We start from the raw sequence: 20,087 nt of genomic DNA on the forward strand, positions 1-20,087 counted from the left end.
ATATTTTAAGTGATATAAAATTATTATAATGTTTGAGTCAATATCTATATATTGCTGGGAAAATTACAAAAAAAATGAATTCTTGTACAGTTTCTCAAGTCTTATGAAACATAATTAGTAAAATATTTTTAACACTTAATGTATTAATAAAAAAAAAAAAATCTTCCATTTTTTTTACTTTGTATTTTATTATTTTAAGGTTTTTCAATCAAGCACTACCCACTTAATGGTGGATCTTTTCCGACGTGAGGCACTAAAATGGTGGAAAACAGTCTAAAATAGTGATACTCGAAGATTCATAACTTGAACCAGTTTTAAATGTGAAGATTTTGTTTTCGCTTAAAATGTTGATTTGTCAAATATATATTACTAAATATAATTACTTGACTACTTGATATTATTGATTACATTTACAGTTTCAAACTATATAGGTTATTTCTTTATTCCATTTAGAGTGTCTTTCTAATTTGAAATACTTGACAACTTTTAGAAATTGCCTATTTAGCCACGATTAGAGTGGACACGTCAAATATTGAAATAACTTCGCATTTTATTCATTGTAAATGAAAAACAATTTATCTGCTGCCCCAAATCGCACTTCAAATATCAACAATATAATTTCGAAAATTTACTTATATTTTCTTGTATTCAAAGAAAACCAAGTTGTGTATGAAATGTTACGAATTTTAAAAAAGGCTTTTCCTTCCAATTCGTCACGTAATATCAAGAATCCGAGAATTTCGGAAACAATTCAATTTTTTTTCTGTATTTAAAACTACACTTATTTAAATGTTTTGAAAAAAGTTTCAGTGGAATAATTTTAAAGCGCATGATATAATCTGACTTCAACCTCACACTTCTTGGGCATTTCCAACGGAATTATTCACGCTTCACCAATATTACTCTTTGCACGAACGCTTTCTTATGAATGGACAAATTAATTGAGTATTTAATCTTCGGATGACCAAGTGGAGTCAAAAAATGACCTGAACGTAAATTTCTGCTGAATATTTAAATTTAAAAAAGTTGTAGTACTTTAAATATTTTTAAAACTGAGTTTTTTTATTAGTTATTTTGTTACGAATTCTGAAGTTATCCCCCCTCCTCAATTTAAATGCTCTTTTTTTCTGAAAAACAATTTCTATCCAACCAATGCAAGTTAATTGCTCACGCAGGATTATATTTTGGAATATAACTGTCACGCATTTAATTCATAATAATGGAATTTGATTATTAATTTCAAAAACAAGGACTTCAATACAACGATGTCCCGCAAGTTCATTAGAATATAAGTAGTTGACATTTCTATAACATTGGTCATAAAATGCTCCAGATAAATATTTATCCCATCACTGAATTTCCAAAGCCAAAAGAGGTTACTTACGCATCCAAAGGCTTATGGCAAATTTGAATAATCGGACTAAGGGCCATCACTTGCCATAATGCAACACTTCGCGTAGGAAATACATTTCTTCATTTGTAAGGAGTGGTCGATCCCACACCATTTCTGTACCTACCAGGGAATTGAGAACCAACAATACTATCGGAAGCTTCTCATCTCTATATCTGAGGTGCCGCTCTGGTAATACAATAACTGAATATTTAAAATAGCATATATAATCTTAAAATTTTTTTGCATGAATAATTTTTCAATTTTTTTTTATTTAAGCGTGAATACAATTAATTATGGGATCCTAAACTTCACGTTTTATTTATATTTTTTAAAAGCTTGTTTGTAGCGAAGATCAATGAACTCAGATCAGCAACTTTTATTATGTTGATTCATTATATTCTCTCACTTCGCAAGCCATGCTTAATAATACATTCATTATATTCTAAGATATTATTTTCATTGTTTTCTTTCTGTAATTTTTTTTTTTAATTTTGTGATTGACAATACATTTTTTCCCCTATTAGTAGATCTTTATTTATTTCGATCCATTTTCAATTTTTAGTTTTGATTTGCGTATTCAGGATTTTTTCTTTTTTTTTAGTTTACAGAAATCCGCGCCTTTCTTATTTACTTTTAATGTTACTATATACTTTTTCATTTATAGTGCGCTACAGATTTATATATATTTTTTCTTAAATACTCAGTCATTGAGCGTGATATTTTCTCCTACAGCTAAGTTAATTTGTGACAATTAGATCTAAGATATTATTAGCATGATAGTCAGCCATCTAACTCTCCGACCCGCCACGAAGGCACACGGATTTAAACCATAAAAACTGAATGACCGGACCGCCGCAACAGCAACATTGGCGGGAACTGTGGTTGAGTCCTAAGGGCCGTCACCGGCCACGGTATAATCCTCCCCGAAGGAAGTACGTCCCGTCATCGATGGGAGGAGTCAGATCCCCCACCTATTATTGTACCCTCCAGGGTGGCGAGATCCAACCACCATGCCGGAAGCATCTCATCCTCATTTCGAAGTGCCCCCCCCCGATGGTTTATTAGCAGGATAATAGTCTGTCTAAAAGAGTACACCTTCTAATTTCCAAGAAGTATATCAAAAATTATTAAACAGAAATATATTTTTAAAAATTAATGCAATCATATTTCTATGTAACAAAACTGAAAAAGCAGAAGATGTGTAGAAATTTTGACACAGAGAATCATCTATCTATTTATCTCTCTCTATATATATATATCATTATTGTATTCGTTTGTATGTTCTATTATTTTTAAATTAAAGTAATTATGCATAGTTAATATTTTAAGGTTAAAGAAGACTTAAATGAAATAAAGAATGGTTCAGAAGAGTAAATGGGAATATAATACAATATGCACCTGTGAAACCTTGAGGAATTGGGAAGAATGAATTTTCTTAATGTACTTACCATAGAAGAAATTGAGCAACATTTTCCCATTTCTTGAAATGTTATTTTTTTTAATGTTTGTTTAGTTTAGCTGTAACATGGTCAAAATAACAAGCAAAACCAAAATGTTTCTATTCATTTTCTATATCGGTTATTTGCAAGGAATATTGAAAAATTATGTATTTCTTGAATTTGTAGGATATAACGATTATGGTTATGATTCAGTTTCATTTTGAAACATTGTGCTGGGAAATATAATACAGTTCTAATTTACCGCTAACAACTGTCATTATGGATAGTTAAGAATAGGATTTTATAATAATAAAAACTTCATATTTCATGCATTTGGAACAATTTATTATATGATAATAAGAAACGAAATTAAATCTAAGAATGTAGTGGCGTTCCAACCCGTCAATAATGGTTTTTTGTTGTTGTTGTTGTTAAATTAACAATTGACATTTTTTTAAAAATCTACCGCGTGATTTGATATATTTTGCTTTGCACGAATGAAAATTGCTTGTCAATAATTATTTAATACTTTTGGCACCAAATATGTCAGAAAACAAATAAACTGAGGAGGAAGAAAAAAATATGATGCTGATAGAGAGATATGAAGATGACGATTTTGACTCTTTTCAATAAGAAATGGTATTTCTGCAGATGAAAGAAGTGATTTATCTCGAAACATTCATGTTTAATGTTTTAACAAATATGTGTATCTTGATCGATTATGTTGAAGATATCAGAATGAAGACCCGTTATCCGCATGTCTGAGGAAAATAAATGGAATTAACGAGGGTCAGCTGTATAAGACATCTTAAAAGAGCACTTTTGGGAGTCGGAAATTTGTTTCGATGATTCATATTAGTTTGAGATTTTCAATCATATTAGTTTGAATTTTTCAACCAGCTAAAAGCCATTTTACCAGATTCTATTGCTTAAGCAAACTTTTTAATAATATCGTATAATTATTTTTAAGACTAGAGAAAATGATTAAATTAAAGAAAATGAGTTAAATAGGAGATTGAACGTTCTATTTGAGGTGAGAATTGCATTTTTCAATATTAAATTGAATTACCACAAAATTGGAACAAAATGATTATAAATTATTACAAACTGATAGTATTAAATAATAGTTATAATTTCTATATAATGTTTTATGAAACAGAATTTATTTTCATTGAAAAATAAAAAAAAAGCAATACTTCAGAGCAATTGGTGATAAAAAAAATTCAGAAGCAATGAGCAGTAGTTTCTTATCATTTCAAATATATTTTCTTCAAACCATTTCGTATTGTGATCAAACGCCAAATTAGGTGTTCCCAATTATCCCCTAGTTTCTGAAGTAATTAAGAATATATTGGCGTAAATAAAAACGCAGTTATAATTGAGACAGGATGGTAAATAAATGAACTTGAGGAAAAAAAAAGGCATTTACTGAGCTCTCTTGAAGATTGATTATACACTCACATGAATCATAAGAATATTTTCCATCTTCTACGATCATTTAAATTTGGGGAAATGGACAAAATATGCACAATTTATTCCTAATTAACTGATCCTATTGACATACAAAAATTGTTTTCCCAAGATTTCTGAAAACATTCGATATGTAGTATTTTCGATAAGTAGAAGTTCGATATATCAGTTACACTGCATTTTTTATATGCTATGTTTATGAACTTTTCTGGAAATATGTACGCATGCATGCATATAAGGGCATTGCACAAAAATTCTGAATTATTTAAAATGTTGGAAGATTTTTACTCCATGGTACTTTTCGAAATAGAATCGCAAATTCACAGATAAAAGTAAATACTATTTTTTATTACATTATGGAATTATTGTCTTGATATAAATAAATTAAAATTAGGATAATTTTTACCATACAGTCAAAGAGAAATTGGATTATTTGAATTGTATATTTTCAGATATATTTAAGCTAATGTAGAAAATTTTTTGCGATGCTTGATTTGTTAAGACTTCTGTTGTAATTTTTTCCATAAAAAAAGTATCATACTTTATTACAATTAGATATTCATTTAAAATGCAAGATGCAGTATGGTTGATGATTTGCAGAAAAAATAGCATTTGCACAGGAAATTCGCCGTGACGATCATCACAGGAATAAGCACTTGCCTCTTCAATAAAAGTATTCGACGACATCCGTTTTATGCATAAATATTTCTGATCTTATTTCTCTTTCGAAGTCTGTTTTCTGTTATATCTTCTGTAGCTGCATCAATGTACCATATAGCATTCTTTTGTTGTTCTTTCAATTTCTTCTTAGCGATTCTGCGCTTTTTTACAACACTATAAATGGCTCCAATTGTCAATTCAGCGAAGTCGTAAAATGCAACGATAGAAACTCCTAAATACATTCCCATGTACCCTCCAATGACGCTGAATAGTTCCAGACTCTAAAAAGAAAAGGCAACAAATATTAAATACAAAGATTTTTTTTTTTTTTGACAAATATATGCGGAAATCTTGTTGTTTCTAAAAATGAAATTTATTGCAACTAATAGGAGTTTATTCACTTTCGAAAATAAAAAGAATGCTTCGAGGTATAGAATACAGAAATCTGCCAAATATGATTTAGCATGATTCTTTTTAATAAGAGAAAATTACAAAAATTCGAGAGATAATAAAAAAAAAATTATGGAATATATCATGTGTGAAATTAAATATTTTTATATTCTAAAATATGATTAACAATTAAAGAAAAATGTTGGCAACAAAATAATTATCTATGTCTAGCTTTAAAAAAAATCTACAGAAGTTACTCGTCTCTCGACTTTATATCGAATAATAACATAATATGTCACATTTTGTGCTTCAAGATATACAAAACTGGAGACAAAACCACACATTAAATTAATTTGTTGCATTTTTGAATAACTACATTTACATAAACACAAATAGATATACCTACATTCGGAGATGAATTAGGTCCACAATTTGATATAGATTTGTAATATCAATAATAAAAATACTAACATTTCATCTTTCTAGATTTTTGCGTTAATGGCGTGGAACTCAAAATTACATAAAATTTCTTTCCAGATAAAATATCTTAAAAGTAATGAAATTTTTTTACTTCTGTGAAATAAATTTAATGAAAAACATTTTTTAAAAATATGCTTTTAATGTACTAAAATGTAAAAATTCTTTACTTTAATTTTTTTTTCTTTTTAAATCTTAATTAATCATTGAAAATATTATGAAATCCTGAAATCATTTTTTCTCAAATTTATGATTTGATGGTGTAACGCATATGGAATTAAAATTTATATTGATAGGGTGATTAATAATTAGATTTAAAGAATATTAAAACAATATATTCATTCCAAAGCTGATAAATATATCAAATTTCACATCAGAAATTAAATGAAAGATCGATTGATTATAAAATTTCTTTATAAAAATCAGATAAATGAAGTTAAATAAGAATACGTAAAAAATACCAAATCATGAAGTAAATAAATTTACTGTCACAATTTCGTTAAATATGTCAGCCAGCCATTCTACAAAAAATGTAATTTCATTTTCATGTTCATTATTATATTGTTTCGATAATTATAACCAATTTATTTTCAAATGTAATAATCTATTCTACAATGTTTATAATAGTCAGTGACATTTAATTTACACTGTATATAAATATTTTAATAAAAACTTCTTACCTCGAACTTTGGAATATAAGTTATATTTGTAATCTCAAAATCATCGAATACAACCTCAACGTTAATAGTTTGGCACCTAGAAATAAAACAACAAACTCTATTAAAACTTTTTAAACATTGGTATTTTTATAATTATTTTTTCATTGTATATTTTTTTTTTACAGAACAGATGCAACTGTTACCAACAGATAGAATCTATTTCAATGAAAAACAATTTTGATAGAGATATATTGTACTTCGATTAATCATTGGTTTCTAATTTTGTGCATGACTGTTATGGATTTCGAGTTCGCTATTTAGAATTCTAGAAAATTGTATGCAATTACCGTTCAAAATTAAATTAACTACAAACCGTGACACAATTGACTACTTATTATGCAATGATTAATTATGAAAAATATTTCAGAAGTAGCCACCTTCGGAGATCAGTTTGTTCTCCAAGATTATTGAGTTTTTAGGCTGTTAATCTATACTTATAATAAAGCTCAATGTGTGTGTGTGTGTGTGTTGGCGCTCTACATGCCAGGTCATTTGACATAAAGCTACCAAATTTGGTACATGTATACCTTAGAGGTCGGGAATGTGCACCTGGGGTCCCTTTTTTTGAAATTTTAATTAGAATTTTAATTATTAATTAAAAACTAACTTTCCCGCCAAAAAAATCTTCCATTTTCCCCATTGCCAACTTTTCCGCCAAAAAAATCTTCCATTTTTCCCACCGCCAAATGAGTAAGGATTTAGTTTTTTTTCTCCCAACAGTAATAAGGCTAGGGTTAACATTTTACGGCGGATTATTTCAAACGATTCCGTTTATTTTCTTGATGTTTTATGCATTTAAAATTAAACATTGTTAATTAATCCATGTTTCAGATTCATTCTGAAGTATTTTTGAATTAAAATAACACAGAATAAAGGAAATTAAAAATGTATAATCTGCATAGCGTTACCCCAACTGGAGTAGAAAAATTCACGCATTTGCGTTACCGTAAAAGGCGAAGAAAATTCACGCATGCGCACTGTGTTCTGATTGTTGGCATGGCAACCATTATCAACGGACGATTTGAATTACTTTTAGGATAGTTGTATGCTTTTGTAAGTAAATTGTATTTATGTTAGTTATATATTTTTTGTATATGCTTATAGTTTTTACATCGTTTTTTAAGTAGTTTTTTTTAACCTGTTTTCAATGATTTAAATTATTTTTAGGTTAGTTGCATGCTTTTGTAATTAAATTGTATTTATGTTAGTTATATATATTTTTTATATATGCTTACAGTTTTAAGTACATCGTTTTTAAGTAGTTTTTTAAAACCTGTTTTCGACCGATTATTTTAAACGATTCATTTTATTTTCTTAGTGTTTGATGCATTTACAATGAAACATTGTTAATGAATCGATCCGTTCATGATGAATCTGAGAAAATTTTGTTGACAAATTCTTGAGATATTACATAAATTAAGAAAGATATTCTTTAGTGCCCATAAAGTTTAAACGCTCAGTGACTCTATTATCAGTAATCATATTATTAAAAAAAATGCTTTGTTTCAGTAAAAAAATATTATTATATTAATTGCAGATTAATCCTTTACACTTTAATTTAAAGCATAAATTCTACGAGGGGTAACAGAAAATTAGAGAGATGCATATCACGTTATGACTGAAGGCCTTTATAATATTATGAGTGAATTATATGACTATCAAAATTTGAAGTTTTAAAATATTTTGCTGAAGAATCTATTAAAGTTGGAATTGCATAAAATATTTAATTATTAAAATTTTAACGAACATTAAGATTGGCGAACCGGCTGGTCGCCAAAGGCGGCTAGTTATTAATATGGGATGTATTTCTTAAAAAAACATTTCATCTTGTAATTCGATATCACTTAAAGCATGAATTCAATTAAAGTAGTTTACTGCAAATTATAAAGTGTTTAAATTCCGAAATAAAAGCGAAAGTGAAATTCCTACTACTGACTTAATGATTGGCAAAAGCACGTGCTTAAATGTTTTGAAGGAGAGTTTGAATTCCATCATAGCATTTAAAAACATTGTTTTACATAGTGTCTCAAATTAAATTAAAAATATTTATAAAATTAAGTGAAAAATTGTACGAAAATGAAATTTACATAATTAAAAAGGTAATTTTTTTAGTCTTAAGATAATATAAAAAGTACATTTATAAGATAATTGTTTTAAAAGATGTGAGTGCCAATTTCCATAGGCAAGTCATAGACTTATTAAATTAATATACGGACGCCAAAATTGAAAAATTATGAAGCAATTTCTGGCCAAATATGAACTTGACAATTTTTTATTGCAACTTTAAACGCCGTTTGTTAGCATTTTTGGTATACACCTAGGATTGCAGACTTTTAAAGAGTTTTTGCATGACTGGCATGATTTTTATTTGCTTGGTGAGAAACCGTACATTAATCGTAAGTTTTACCACAGTTACTTATCTGGTAATGGTTAAGCCTATTTTTGCACTTGATTGAACCTTTTTCTTGAAGCTTATTTCTTGATTTCTTTTATATCTTATTTCCTATAATTGATATCTAATTTTGTATCTTCTTTCCTCTTTGGCGAAACATGACATGGCAAAAACATCGCCATAACACTTCTAATAATATTTTACAGTTCCATTAATTATCTAAGCAAAGCGTTTGCTTCAGTAAAGTTGCAAAGTTGTTCAGTGAATGAAACAGTCTGAAATTCGTATGATGTTTTGTTTATATTTGACTGTTGCCATTCGATAATTAGTAATAAGCTCGATTTCATGTACGTTAGCGTTTTTGATGCATAGATTTTTAAGTGTTTATCTAGAGAAGCAACTACTTTGTAAAATGTGTGATTATTTCGCATAATACAGCCTATATATCAGTTATTGCTCTTTAAAACACTAAAATAATCAAACTATTTTCTTTGGATTTGGTTTCTTGTAGGGTTCAACCATAGTTGAGAAGCATTCAACTCCCCTTTCACTGGATAAAGAAGTTTCGTTGTATACACAATTTTTTTAATGATCCCTTCTAAGAAATTTGATTAATTAACATTCGCTCTTCATTACCAAAGTCTTTTTACACATTAATAATTTACCCAGTTTTAGTTTCTCATATACGAAATACACAAGAGAAAATAATTGTAATACGCAAAAAATGATTGATTGACTTCATGATTTGATGAATAATGTTTCCCATCTCGCTGAGTCAAAAAAAAAAAAAAAATTCTTTGGAAATATATTTGGTTGGTTGAGAACAAGATAATTCAAAAATGAAATGAGCCGTAGTTATGGCATCGATCTGTGATTTTTTTCACGAGTAGTGTGTTTTCGACCACCAAAATCCATGTAAACACGTTAAATCAAAAATGTGATTATTTTGATAAGTAGAATTAACGACATAGATTTATCATTAGAACTTAGATATGTATCACATCCTGTCAAAGGATTGACCATCTGTGGATACATATATTTGCGAGTATGTGAAGGCACTAAGTCAAAATTCAACAATAAAAGGAGTTTAATATGTTGTCTTGTTACCAACATTGTATATTGTAGACGTAATCATATTTGCAAATTTTAGATATAGTAGAAGAAGGAAGACATCCAAAATTCATACTGCGTTTTTTTTCATAGTACATTGAAGCACAAAATATACCCGATTGTGTTAGCATACAAGAATGTTAGAGGGACAATACTCCTGCTGATTTGCCGTGCTTCTGATTATTAAATAAAAAATTATGCAAATTTATTGTACTCTAAATTTTAAATCTTTTTTTGTGTGTCATAGATCTTCTATTTACGACTGAATGACTTCAATTTTAGATAATAGGTATTTTGGCTATGCTACCTATAAAAGCTATTTTCTCGTGTTTTCCACTAGATGGCGCATTTTGTGTGCAGTTGCTTCGTATAATGAAGAGAATTGATTATACGTTTTGAAACAGTCTCTTTTCTTCTGTTTATATCCGAAATAAGACAAATCTACAATTATGATGTGAAGAACATATATGAAAAGACGGAAACCCCACTGACGCAATTAATTCAAATTAAGATACAAATTAATAATTTTAATGATAGAAGCGTATACCAAATTTCATGTTTCCATGCCATTGAGTATTGGAGTTACTGAATTCATATGCTTGAAAACGAAAAGGCGGACAGACTTCTCGAGGAATATGAGAACGTGAACAAAATGTTGCTAGTTCCGTTTTTGAATTATTATATTCACAGATGGAAAGTCAAACCTGTAGATAAACACAATTTCAAAAATAATTTTTTTTCGCTTCCAGAAATGTCTAAAATGTAAAGATTCATCAAAATCCGGATGGGGAATTTTTTCAATTTAAATATTCTTTTTTTTGTGTGTACATTTCATGTACAAAAAAGTGAAAAACTACGATACTTTTGATTTTTTTGCAATTTCAAAATCCTAGATCGCGGAAAATGAAATTTTTAAAATTATTATATAACATAATAGCTAATTTCTAAAGCGCTGGAGATTGTTATAAAACTCCAAATAGAAAACGGCTTTAAATGAATAAAGATTTATATTTAATGTTTTTTGGGCAAATAAATATACTTCTAAAAAAATTACAAAATTTAAATTTTTGTGTAGTAATTAGTCATATTTATTGGTATTAGTTATGTTTAGTAAAACAGTATTAGTCATATTTAGAAAAATAATCATATTTAATAAAGTATTCTTGATACACAATTAAAAAAATTTTTTTTACTCTAAAATTGACCAAGTTAAAAATTTTTGAAAGCCTTTATTTTAGATTATTTTCGAATACATCAGTGGTTGTCTCAAAGAAGATTATATAATCAACGAACTTCCTTTTCAGCATTGGTAAAAAATAACGAAATTTCATAACATTTCATAATACTGTCACTTTTTATAGCAAAAGAGCAAGCACTTTTTATTAAAATATTAATGTTCCTTGAATATTTTATTAAATAGGACTAATAGAGACAGATGACTGCATAAAATTTGATTTTGTAATTTTCTTAACAGCACTATATATTTATTTTTTTACTTAAACGACATAAAATTTAGCTCTTTCATTATTTGAATCATTTTCCCAATTGAAATTATATGCATACCTGCAATAATTTAAAATTAGCTATTAGGCAACAGATAAAGTAAGCACTTTGCATATTTTAAAATATATTTTGCTTATATTTATCAATTATGAATGTTTGGTAAATTTTATTTTACTAATTTGACTTTTATTGCATTCAATTTGCAGTTTATCTAAGTTTACCAATCATGAAAGTTTTTTTTTCTTTCGTTTTTTAAATTTTTTTATCAGCTGACTGCCAGTTGCGGAAATGCATCATCTACCATCCTTTTACGATCTTAACACTGAATCAAATATATATTTTTTGCTATCATTGCAAGGTGAGTTGTTGAACATCCCCTGAAAGAGTAACCTGACTTCATTAATTTTTATTTCTATGAAAAATAATGGTATCTAGATAATTATCAATAGAACTTTGCCTTCAACAATCATTCATTTTAGCAAAAATTCCTCCCCACCCCAAAAAAAACTTCTCTGTGGGGTAAAACACGGTCTAATCACAACCATTAAATAAAATATCTAATATAGAGATTTCACCAATTTTTATTCTACATAAAAGCTTATGAGCCCTAGATAAGACATTAAAAACAAATTCTGTCCTTTGCCTACATTTTTCAGATAAATTTCAAAATAAAATTAAGGAAAAATATCCCCACAGAGGCCAACATAGAGCCCGATATTTAGCATAGCCCCGATACAAAATATTTCAACATAGAGCCTGATTTCGCTTGTTGAAGCTGAGATCTCTATCAACGTTGCATTTTTTCCACTTTGTTCTTGAAGTGGAGAATTAGGGATAGACAACCATTGATGATGTATACAAGGGTCATGAGCTTTCATATAAAATTACATTTTTCGAAATCGGTTCAGAGATTGTGCCTCGTGAACCTTTTTTTTTTTTTTTTTTTTTTGTTGTTGTTGTTTTCATAGAGAATGTACAGTGAAGCAAGGGTTTTTTTTTCGATTTATTTCGAAAAAATGATGGTGAATTATGGTCGGTAATCTACGATGATATATATAGAGATCATGAGCTTTCATAGGGAACAAAAATTATGGAAATAGGACCAGTAGTTGAGACAGGGCTACGGGTTCACTGTTTTTTATTATTATTATTATTTTAAACATATTGATTACATATAATTTTTTGAAATCAATGTGCTATGATTTAATTCTTAATGTCCCTTCCTATTTGTGATTAAGCATTTCAAATAATAAACGTTATTTTCAAATATATGATAATTTTAACGTGGTTAGATATAAATTGACAAGTATAATATATAGTAGATATAAATTGATAAGATCGCTATTAATAAATTCTGTGACCGAATTCTTAAAAGAAAGGAATCAGAAAAATTCTGCAAAATTTTGGAAATTGAAAAGGCATAGTTTTTAAAAGATTACCGTTTGTTTCCAATGATTTTTTTAATTGAAAAGTATCTTGAATCCAATAACATCACATAAATATGAACAACAAAAAAGAGGACCTCTTTTTTATGAAATTAAGAAATGGCAGTTTGCATTAAGTGATAAAATATTATGTTTGATTTTATCAAATTCAAAGCTGATCAGGATCACAGTAAAAAAATTATTTATCAAAAATTATGAAAATTCAAATAAGGGAAAGCTCTAGAACTCGCAAATTTTGAAAAATCAAGTTCAAATTATATTTTGAAATAAGTTTCAACAAATGGTGTATTTTTATTACTATACTTTTTGATGTTCTATATTTATATTTTTAAATTTATCTTTAGAACTCCATCTTTTTTTAAATATTTTAACAAGAGTATTAATTTTTAAAATGCAGGTACGCCATTAATGAAAGATGTTGAAAGTATGGAATCAGAACTTACCTGCGGCTAAAAATATTCTGACCGCTACAGTCGTACTAAAAAAAAAGAACTAAAATCATCATAGAGGATTTTATCTGACAAAATGTAATGTCATGAAAATTGCTAAAATTATTTCATGAATATCATTATTACATAGAATAAAGGATAATATATAGAAAAAATAGATGTAAATAAATAAGTTTTATAAAATGACAGAATAAATGAAAATGCAAAGTTAATAAATGAAAGAGTAAAGTTTATAAATGTAAATGAAATTACATCCTTTAAAAATAATATTTCCAAAATTGATTCACTCATATTAATATTGCTGATATATATCTTTATTGTATTTTCAAAAAGATCCCGAGTTTAATTAAAACACATACATAATAATGAACAGGTTTGAACAAAACTTTGTGCAAATTATCGAGCAGTGTAATTAAAAGAGCTTCGCTACGAAAAACTGAAATAAACAACCTGGACTTGATATTAAAGAAAATCTAGAAATTTTTTTAATGATCAACTAGAACTTTGTCAGTTAGCATTAAAAAAAAAGAAGAGGTTTTTGGTGTTAATTATTACTTTCTTATAACCAGAGACGATTTATTCAGTGAATCTCTATTGGTAATGACATTTTATTCCTATTTTTTGCCAAACTATGCATTTATTAATTATTATTTTCACGGTTAAAAAGAAAGAAAAAAAAGCTTAATTTTCTAAACCATCATGAGAGCTGCCCCTGTTTCGTTCTTCTCGCCTCTATAATTGTTTGCATAATTTCTTTAGTAATCGACCACATGTTATTGGAAGAAATTCATCTTATATTTTTGAGTTCAAGCAGTTGGATTATGATACCGGCTTCAAATATTCAAGTTCATGGTTTAGATTCTCAGTCAAAGTATGTGGAGTCTTGCTATACCAGGAATCTTGAGTATGGATGTCTTTTAACCCTTTCTAGGGCCGTGGGAAGTATGCTTCCCACTAAATTTATCAATCTTTGTATGAAATTATGTAGGTTGGCATAAGTTCTGACAAATTTTTTTAGTAAGTCAGAAACTTAGATGCTTCAGTTCTTTATCTCAGACAAAATGATGTATCTTGATTTGTTACTTAATTATTAATTAACCAAATTAATTAATTAATCAAATTAAATTTATCTAATAAGCTAAATGAATCCCTTTTTTTATTCTAATTTCAAGCCTAAAAATATTTTAACATAATATGACTAGAAAAAAATGGCCATTTAAAGGGTTAAAATACAGTGAACAGAATATCAAACATCGCCGGAGTACATAGTTGATATTTCATATTTTTAGCAAATTTTAAATGCTTTGCATAGTTTCAGTATCATAATATCCCAGCCGTTTGATTCGATACCAAAACTAATGAATGGTTGCCAGGTCTAGAAAGGCGCTGCATCTTACGAATAGTTTTAAGTCGATAATAAGATTAGTTATAGTTAACCATAGGATATTATTGCTCTGCCAATATAAACAAATGGGAGGTAAGTAACTTTTTGTAATATTGTATGCCAATGAATAAATCAAAATTTTTTTGAAATTTTTTTTTTCTGTTGATTTCGTTTAGTTGGTTAAGTAGATTTAATAACGCAAGAGTCAAATTTGCCTATGTTGTACTAAAATTATGGTGGAAGCGCATATCAGTTGCATAATTTAGAGTAGATATCAAAATCAATAAATAAATCTCATATGAAAAGTTTATACAAAGATTTGAAACTATTGTTAAAGTTTTTTTTGAGTCAATTGTAAGAAAATACGGATAGAGGAATAATAAGCCCCTGAAGCAAAGAATAATATTAAGCAAACAAAATAGTTGGCATATCGTTGTGGATATGGATCATTGAGCACTGAAAATAAACCATAGAAAAAATAAGAGATGATTTGTATGTTGTTGATTTCTTATATAATTGATGAAATTTCTCTATTTTTGAAACCTTTGAATATAAAGCAATTCCTCAAAAAATAAAATTATTTCTCCAAACTTATTTTTATAAGTATTCCTCAGACTTGTAATCGAGCTTAAAGTTTCTCTCCTTGCAAAAATTGTTGCTACACTTTAATTATAATTTTATACTAAAATCAGTAATTAATGAAAAATTATTTTTTTAACAACGAAAAACAATTCACTTAATACTTTTTGAAATTTTTATTTAAATACTAAACAATTTTGTCAAGCTAAATTTGTATCGTTACTGCACAGGGTTCTTTTAACCAATCAACATTGAATATAAAATTAAACTGAAAAAAAAATATATATTTGTGATTTTTTTTTCATATAAATTTTTTTCCATCTATATTGACATGACTATTTATAAAAATAGTACACTTAATGAGAAATAAATTTTTTTACTTACCCCTTTTTCTTTGAAATATAATGTCTAAACAGAGAAAAAAATAAATTTAAGCATTTATAGAAATAGAAACCATTTTTAAATGCAGGCAAATCCTTTTTTATTCTAAACATTTTCACAAAATTTCATTGTAAAATATTTTTTAAGATAAGTAATGTATAATAAAGAAAGATCATTTCATTACATGTTTACATGCATAAAATTTTATTTAACTAGAATGCATTGATGTTTTACTGGTACAGCTTTTAATATGATTCAAAATAGCGGATTTCCTAGGATGATTCGTAACAATCGAGGTTTCAGTGTGATTAAACATAGCAAGTGTTGAATTTATATCTAAATATATTTTAGTACGTATCATAAAGGCAGCTGTTTTAATATGATTCAAAACAGCAGATGATTCAGTGTGACGCAAAACAGCAGACATTTTACTAAGAATTATAAAGTAGATATTTACAGAGCATACCATCACCCAGTTTTCAACTTTTTATATAAAATGTGTGCAATTAATGTTATTATCTAGAATGTATTAATTAAATTTTAGTATATATACAGACTCAGTTATTGATAACCGTCTCATGTAAGAAAATTTACAACCATTAAATAATATTTATAAATTATTTGCAAATTTTATTATGAAGAAAATATTGTGGTGTACTATGTTTCACAGTAAATTCATACACGGTAAATGAAACAGACTACTTACCTCTTTCCATCGCATAAACCCGCTCTCCTGAAAAAAAGAATTCATATGGCAAGATTTCATTACATGAATTACTTAGCACATTAAAATACACTGCACAGAATTTAATAAACAAGAAATAAGAAGAAGAAAATTATTCTATTACAACTATTTTCAATCATAAATGATAAGTATATGGGAAATAAAAAAAATTGTAACTCGATATTTTGATGAATTTTGATTATGTACCAATCTTAGCAATTTTTTTTTAAAATTATGACTGTACATGAAAATTCAAAAATGCCGAAAACTAGATGATTGCAATTTAGTATGTAGCCCTCACACCAAAATTATAAAATTATATTATATTCCATACAGAATCTATCGACAAGATATGGTATTTTTCTTACACACATATTCGAATTTCTTCATTACACTCGGAAACTTAACAAAAGAACGTCACATTTACAAATAATTTTTTAATACATGTAATACGTACAATTCGATTACACAATTTTTTGATACATACAATAATAATATTTAATACACATTTTTTTAATTTTAAAGTTTAATAAATTTTGCTTTCCGATTTCTGGCACAATCTTTCCCTCTTTAAGAAGAGTAAATGTTGCTTCTAGTTGTAAACTTTCTTTTTCATAGCTCATTGCAATTTTATTTATTTGTAAATTGTCTGAACTTTATAATCAGAAATAATTTTCTAAACTGCCTGAAAAATAATTATTAAAATATTTATGAAATCTATGGAAAAATGCACAGAATAAAAATAGCAGCAATAAAAAGGCTTCTTTATTTCAATGTGAAGCAAAAACTGTTTTTTTCAGATAGTAGATTCCAGAATTATCCCCCCAAAGCATCAAACTCAGGAAATGAAGAAATAATATCGATAAACACTCAGCAGAAAGGATAATTTGAACATTTTTAGAGTATTTCTACTGTTACCAATCCATACCATTTGTTTGTACAATATGTAGAACATGTTGTGTAAGAAAATTGAGCTAAAAAAATAAGAAAAGAATTTTTTTCCCCGAGATTTTTTTAAATATTGTTGTGAAAAGATGTAAATAAAATTATTTCATTTTATATTATTAAATTTTTCAGAGTGGTAGGATTTGCAGTAAAAATCTCGATTAGATTATCGTAATTCACTCGATTGATCGAATAATAGAAATTAAATGTTTAACCACGAATTCTTCTTTTCCAAAAAGGTTCCCCAAGATCTTTTATTTGAAATTATAAAATTAAATCTTATGTACTATTCGTATTACCGTTCTAAAAAATTCTTTAACCGATTTTCAATCTTTTGTGAGAGACTCCGAGATTGTAACACATTTTCCTTGTTTCCTTTTCATTTTTCCATTCAATATCATGACATTTTCTGACCAGTTACCTTGCCATTTTTTTATTAGAGTGCATGCAATTTTTCTTATTCCTATTCAACTGCTTAAAAATAAAAAATAAAAAAATTCGGATATATACTATATATTTTGTTTGATACATTTTCCTATAACGATTTTTCAAAAGCTTTCATATCATGAAATCTGGCTCATAAACTAACTTTGAACCCTCGTCTAAAAAATTCGTTGATTTTATTTTTAAAAAAATGAAAAACTCATTTCGATTTTCTGGTACTGGTTCTGTTAGCTGATATCTTGATTATCTACAATTTAGAAATTCTTATTAACCAGTTAGATCTCTAAGTTGTAAATAATTGAAGTTGTATTATATTAAAGAAAAATGCCTGTTTTCATTTCCTTATAAATTTTGTGACATTCATTACATCATTCTCCATGGAAGATCTCTTTTCAAAATTTAGTGGCAAAATGAAAAAAAAAATCCTTCAATTTTCAGGCTAAATATTTATATACATATATCATGTAACGACTTAATCTTGCTACATTTATAAGGACATGGTTCAGATAGAATAATTAATCTGAGTTCGAATTTTTTAAAAACAAAATATGTTATGAAAAAAGTTCAAAATTGGTTTTTGAAACAAAATGGTATTTGAACACTTACCAGTTTCTTCTTAATATTCACTAATTTCTCTTCGACATTCATAATATAATTTATGAAACTGAACAAAGAAAAATATAATTATATTTCATTTGCAAATACAGTAAGCAATAAAAATTCATTCGTATTATTTTCCATTAATGCAAAAACACACAACTAGGGATTGCAATATCGGATCAAAGTTCAATACCGGTACTCGATATTTTTTATATCTTAATACAGGGATACCGGTTTTAATACCGGTAGTAGAAATTTCAGAAAAGGAAAGAAAACACAGGTAATTCTTTGTTTTATTTGCCAGTTTTATTAGAGAGTGTAAGTCCTATATTCCAATTTTTTTTCTTCTGAATGAATATTTATATTTAAATAGTGTCTATTTCTTACAATTGTCCATTCATCAAATGTAAGATTTAATTTTTCACCATTTACTTTTAATTGTATTACTTCGTGTTTCAAAGAACTGCGAACACCGTTACTGTAGTTTATAACAGTTCTTATAGTGTTAATCGATGTTGGTAGATTTTTAAAGCCTCTGATGGATAGAGATTTTCTTAATTCAATAGAAGTGCAAAACACTCGAAATGGCAAACCATCTAATGCTGTCATTTTACTTAGAATTTCATCCAATTTTTTTTTCAAAATAATCTAAAATCCCTGATGGTTTGGGCTTAGAAACTCTGCTTAAATTTGTATCTTCATCGCAATTAGATTCTTTCCTCTTTAACAAATTTGTATCATGTTTCTTTTTTAAATGTGTATGGAGTCCTCTTGTATTTCCTCCGTTCAATTTAATAACTCTTGAACATTTTTTACATTGTGCCACCATATTCTTTTCATCATATAAATAATGAAACCAAACCTAAGTATTATTTACTGATTTTTTTATTTATTCTTATTCATTATTATGGGTTATTATTTATAAGTATATATATAATAAATCTGAAAAATATTTTGAACCCTAAAGTATGATATGCAAATACAATGTGAATAACAAATTCAGCTATTTAAAAAATATCGAAATATTACGTACTTTCTGCACAACTACAACCATGTTTTCACAGATATGAATATAGACTACGAATCTTGCTCGTGTGTAACTCGGAGATGTAATAGAATAGTTTGACCCGCTTCCTTGGATGACTCACTACTACTATTTTATCACTTCTCTTGATTGTACGATGCAACTTTGTGTTCACAGTCTAATTAATTTCGTCATAAAAACAAAAACTTATACACATAAAAACAAAAACTTATACTATTTTGATATGGTGACAATCCCTGATCATATAGTGGAGACAATTTAAAAAATTTCTAGTAAATACCGAAAAAACGGTATTTAAATTTGTGAATATCGGTATTACAAAATTGTACAAATGGCTCAAAATACCGGTATTCGGTATCCCGGTATTGCAATCCCTACACACAACACACAGAACGAGAATAAATTTTTCACCAGTAACAAAATTTAGAATTGAAAAAAAAAATACCCATTGTAAATGTTTATTAGAATCGCAAAAGTCTTTTTATGGAAAATCTCATAATTTATGAAATATGACAAACAAAAATGTAATGCTTTTTAT

At 27.4% G+C, this 20,087-nt stretch overlaps 1 protein-coding gene across 1 annotated transcript; it reads right to left on the bottom strand.

Annotated features, from left to right (window-relative positions):
• Window positions 1–4,316: 4,316 nt before the first annotated feature.
• Window positions 4,317–16,519, bottom strand: LOC129972098 (uncharacterized). Its single transcript, XM_056086081.1, has 5 exons — window positions 16,498–16,519; window positions 15,795–15,818; window positions 13,442–13,476; window positions 6,510–6,585; window positions 4,317–5,243 (listed from the first exon to the last, which is right to left on the bottom strand). The coding sequence occupies exons 1-5, from the start codon at window positions 16,510–16,512 to the stop codon at window positions 4,995–4,997; spliced, it is 399 nt and encodes a 132-aa protein (XP_055942056.1). The 5' UTR covers window positions 16,513–16,519; the 3' UTR covers window positions 4,317–4,994.
• Between the last annotated feature and the right edge of the window lie 3,568 nt (window positions 16,520–20,087).

This window comes from Argiope bruennichi, chromosome 6 (assembly GCF_947563725.1).
Source record: "Argiope bruennichi chromosome 6, qqArgBrue1.1, whole genome shotgun sequence".
Lineage (NCBI taxonomy): Eukaryota > Metazoa > Arthropoda > Arachnida > Araneae > Araneidae > Argiope > Argiope bruennichi.

What these genes read in the sequence shown, in the direction of transcription:
- LOC129972098 (XM_056086081.1), bottom strand. An exon ending in TATATTTCAAAGAAAAAGGG is followed by an intron (nt 13,477 to 15,794) that starts GTAAGTAAAAAA and finishes CTTTTTTTTTAG; the next exon opens with TACGACTGTAGCGGTCAGAA. An exon ending in CTTATATTCCAAAGTTCGAG is followed by an intron (nt 5,244 to 6,509) that starts GTAAGAAGTTTT and finishes TTTTCTTTTTAG; the next exon opens with AGTCTGGAACTATTCAGCGT.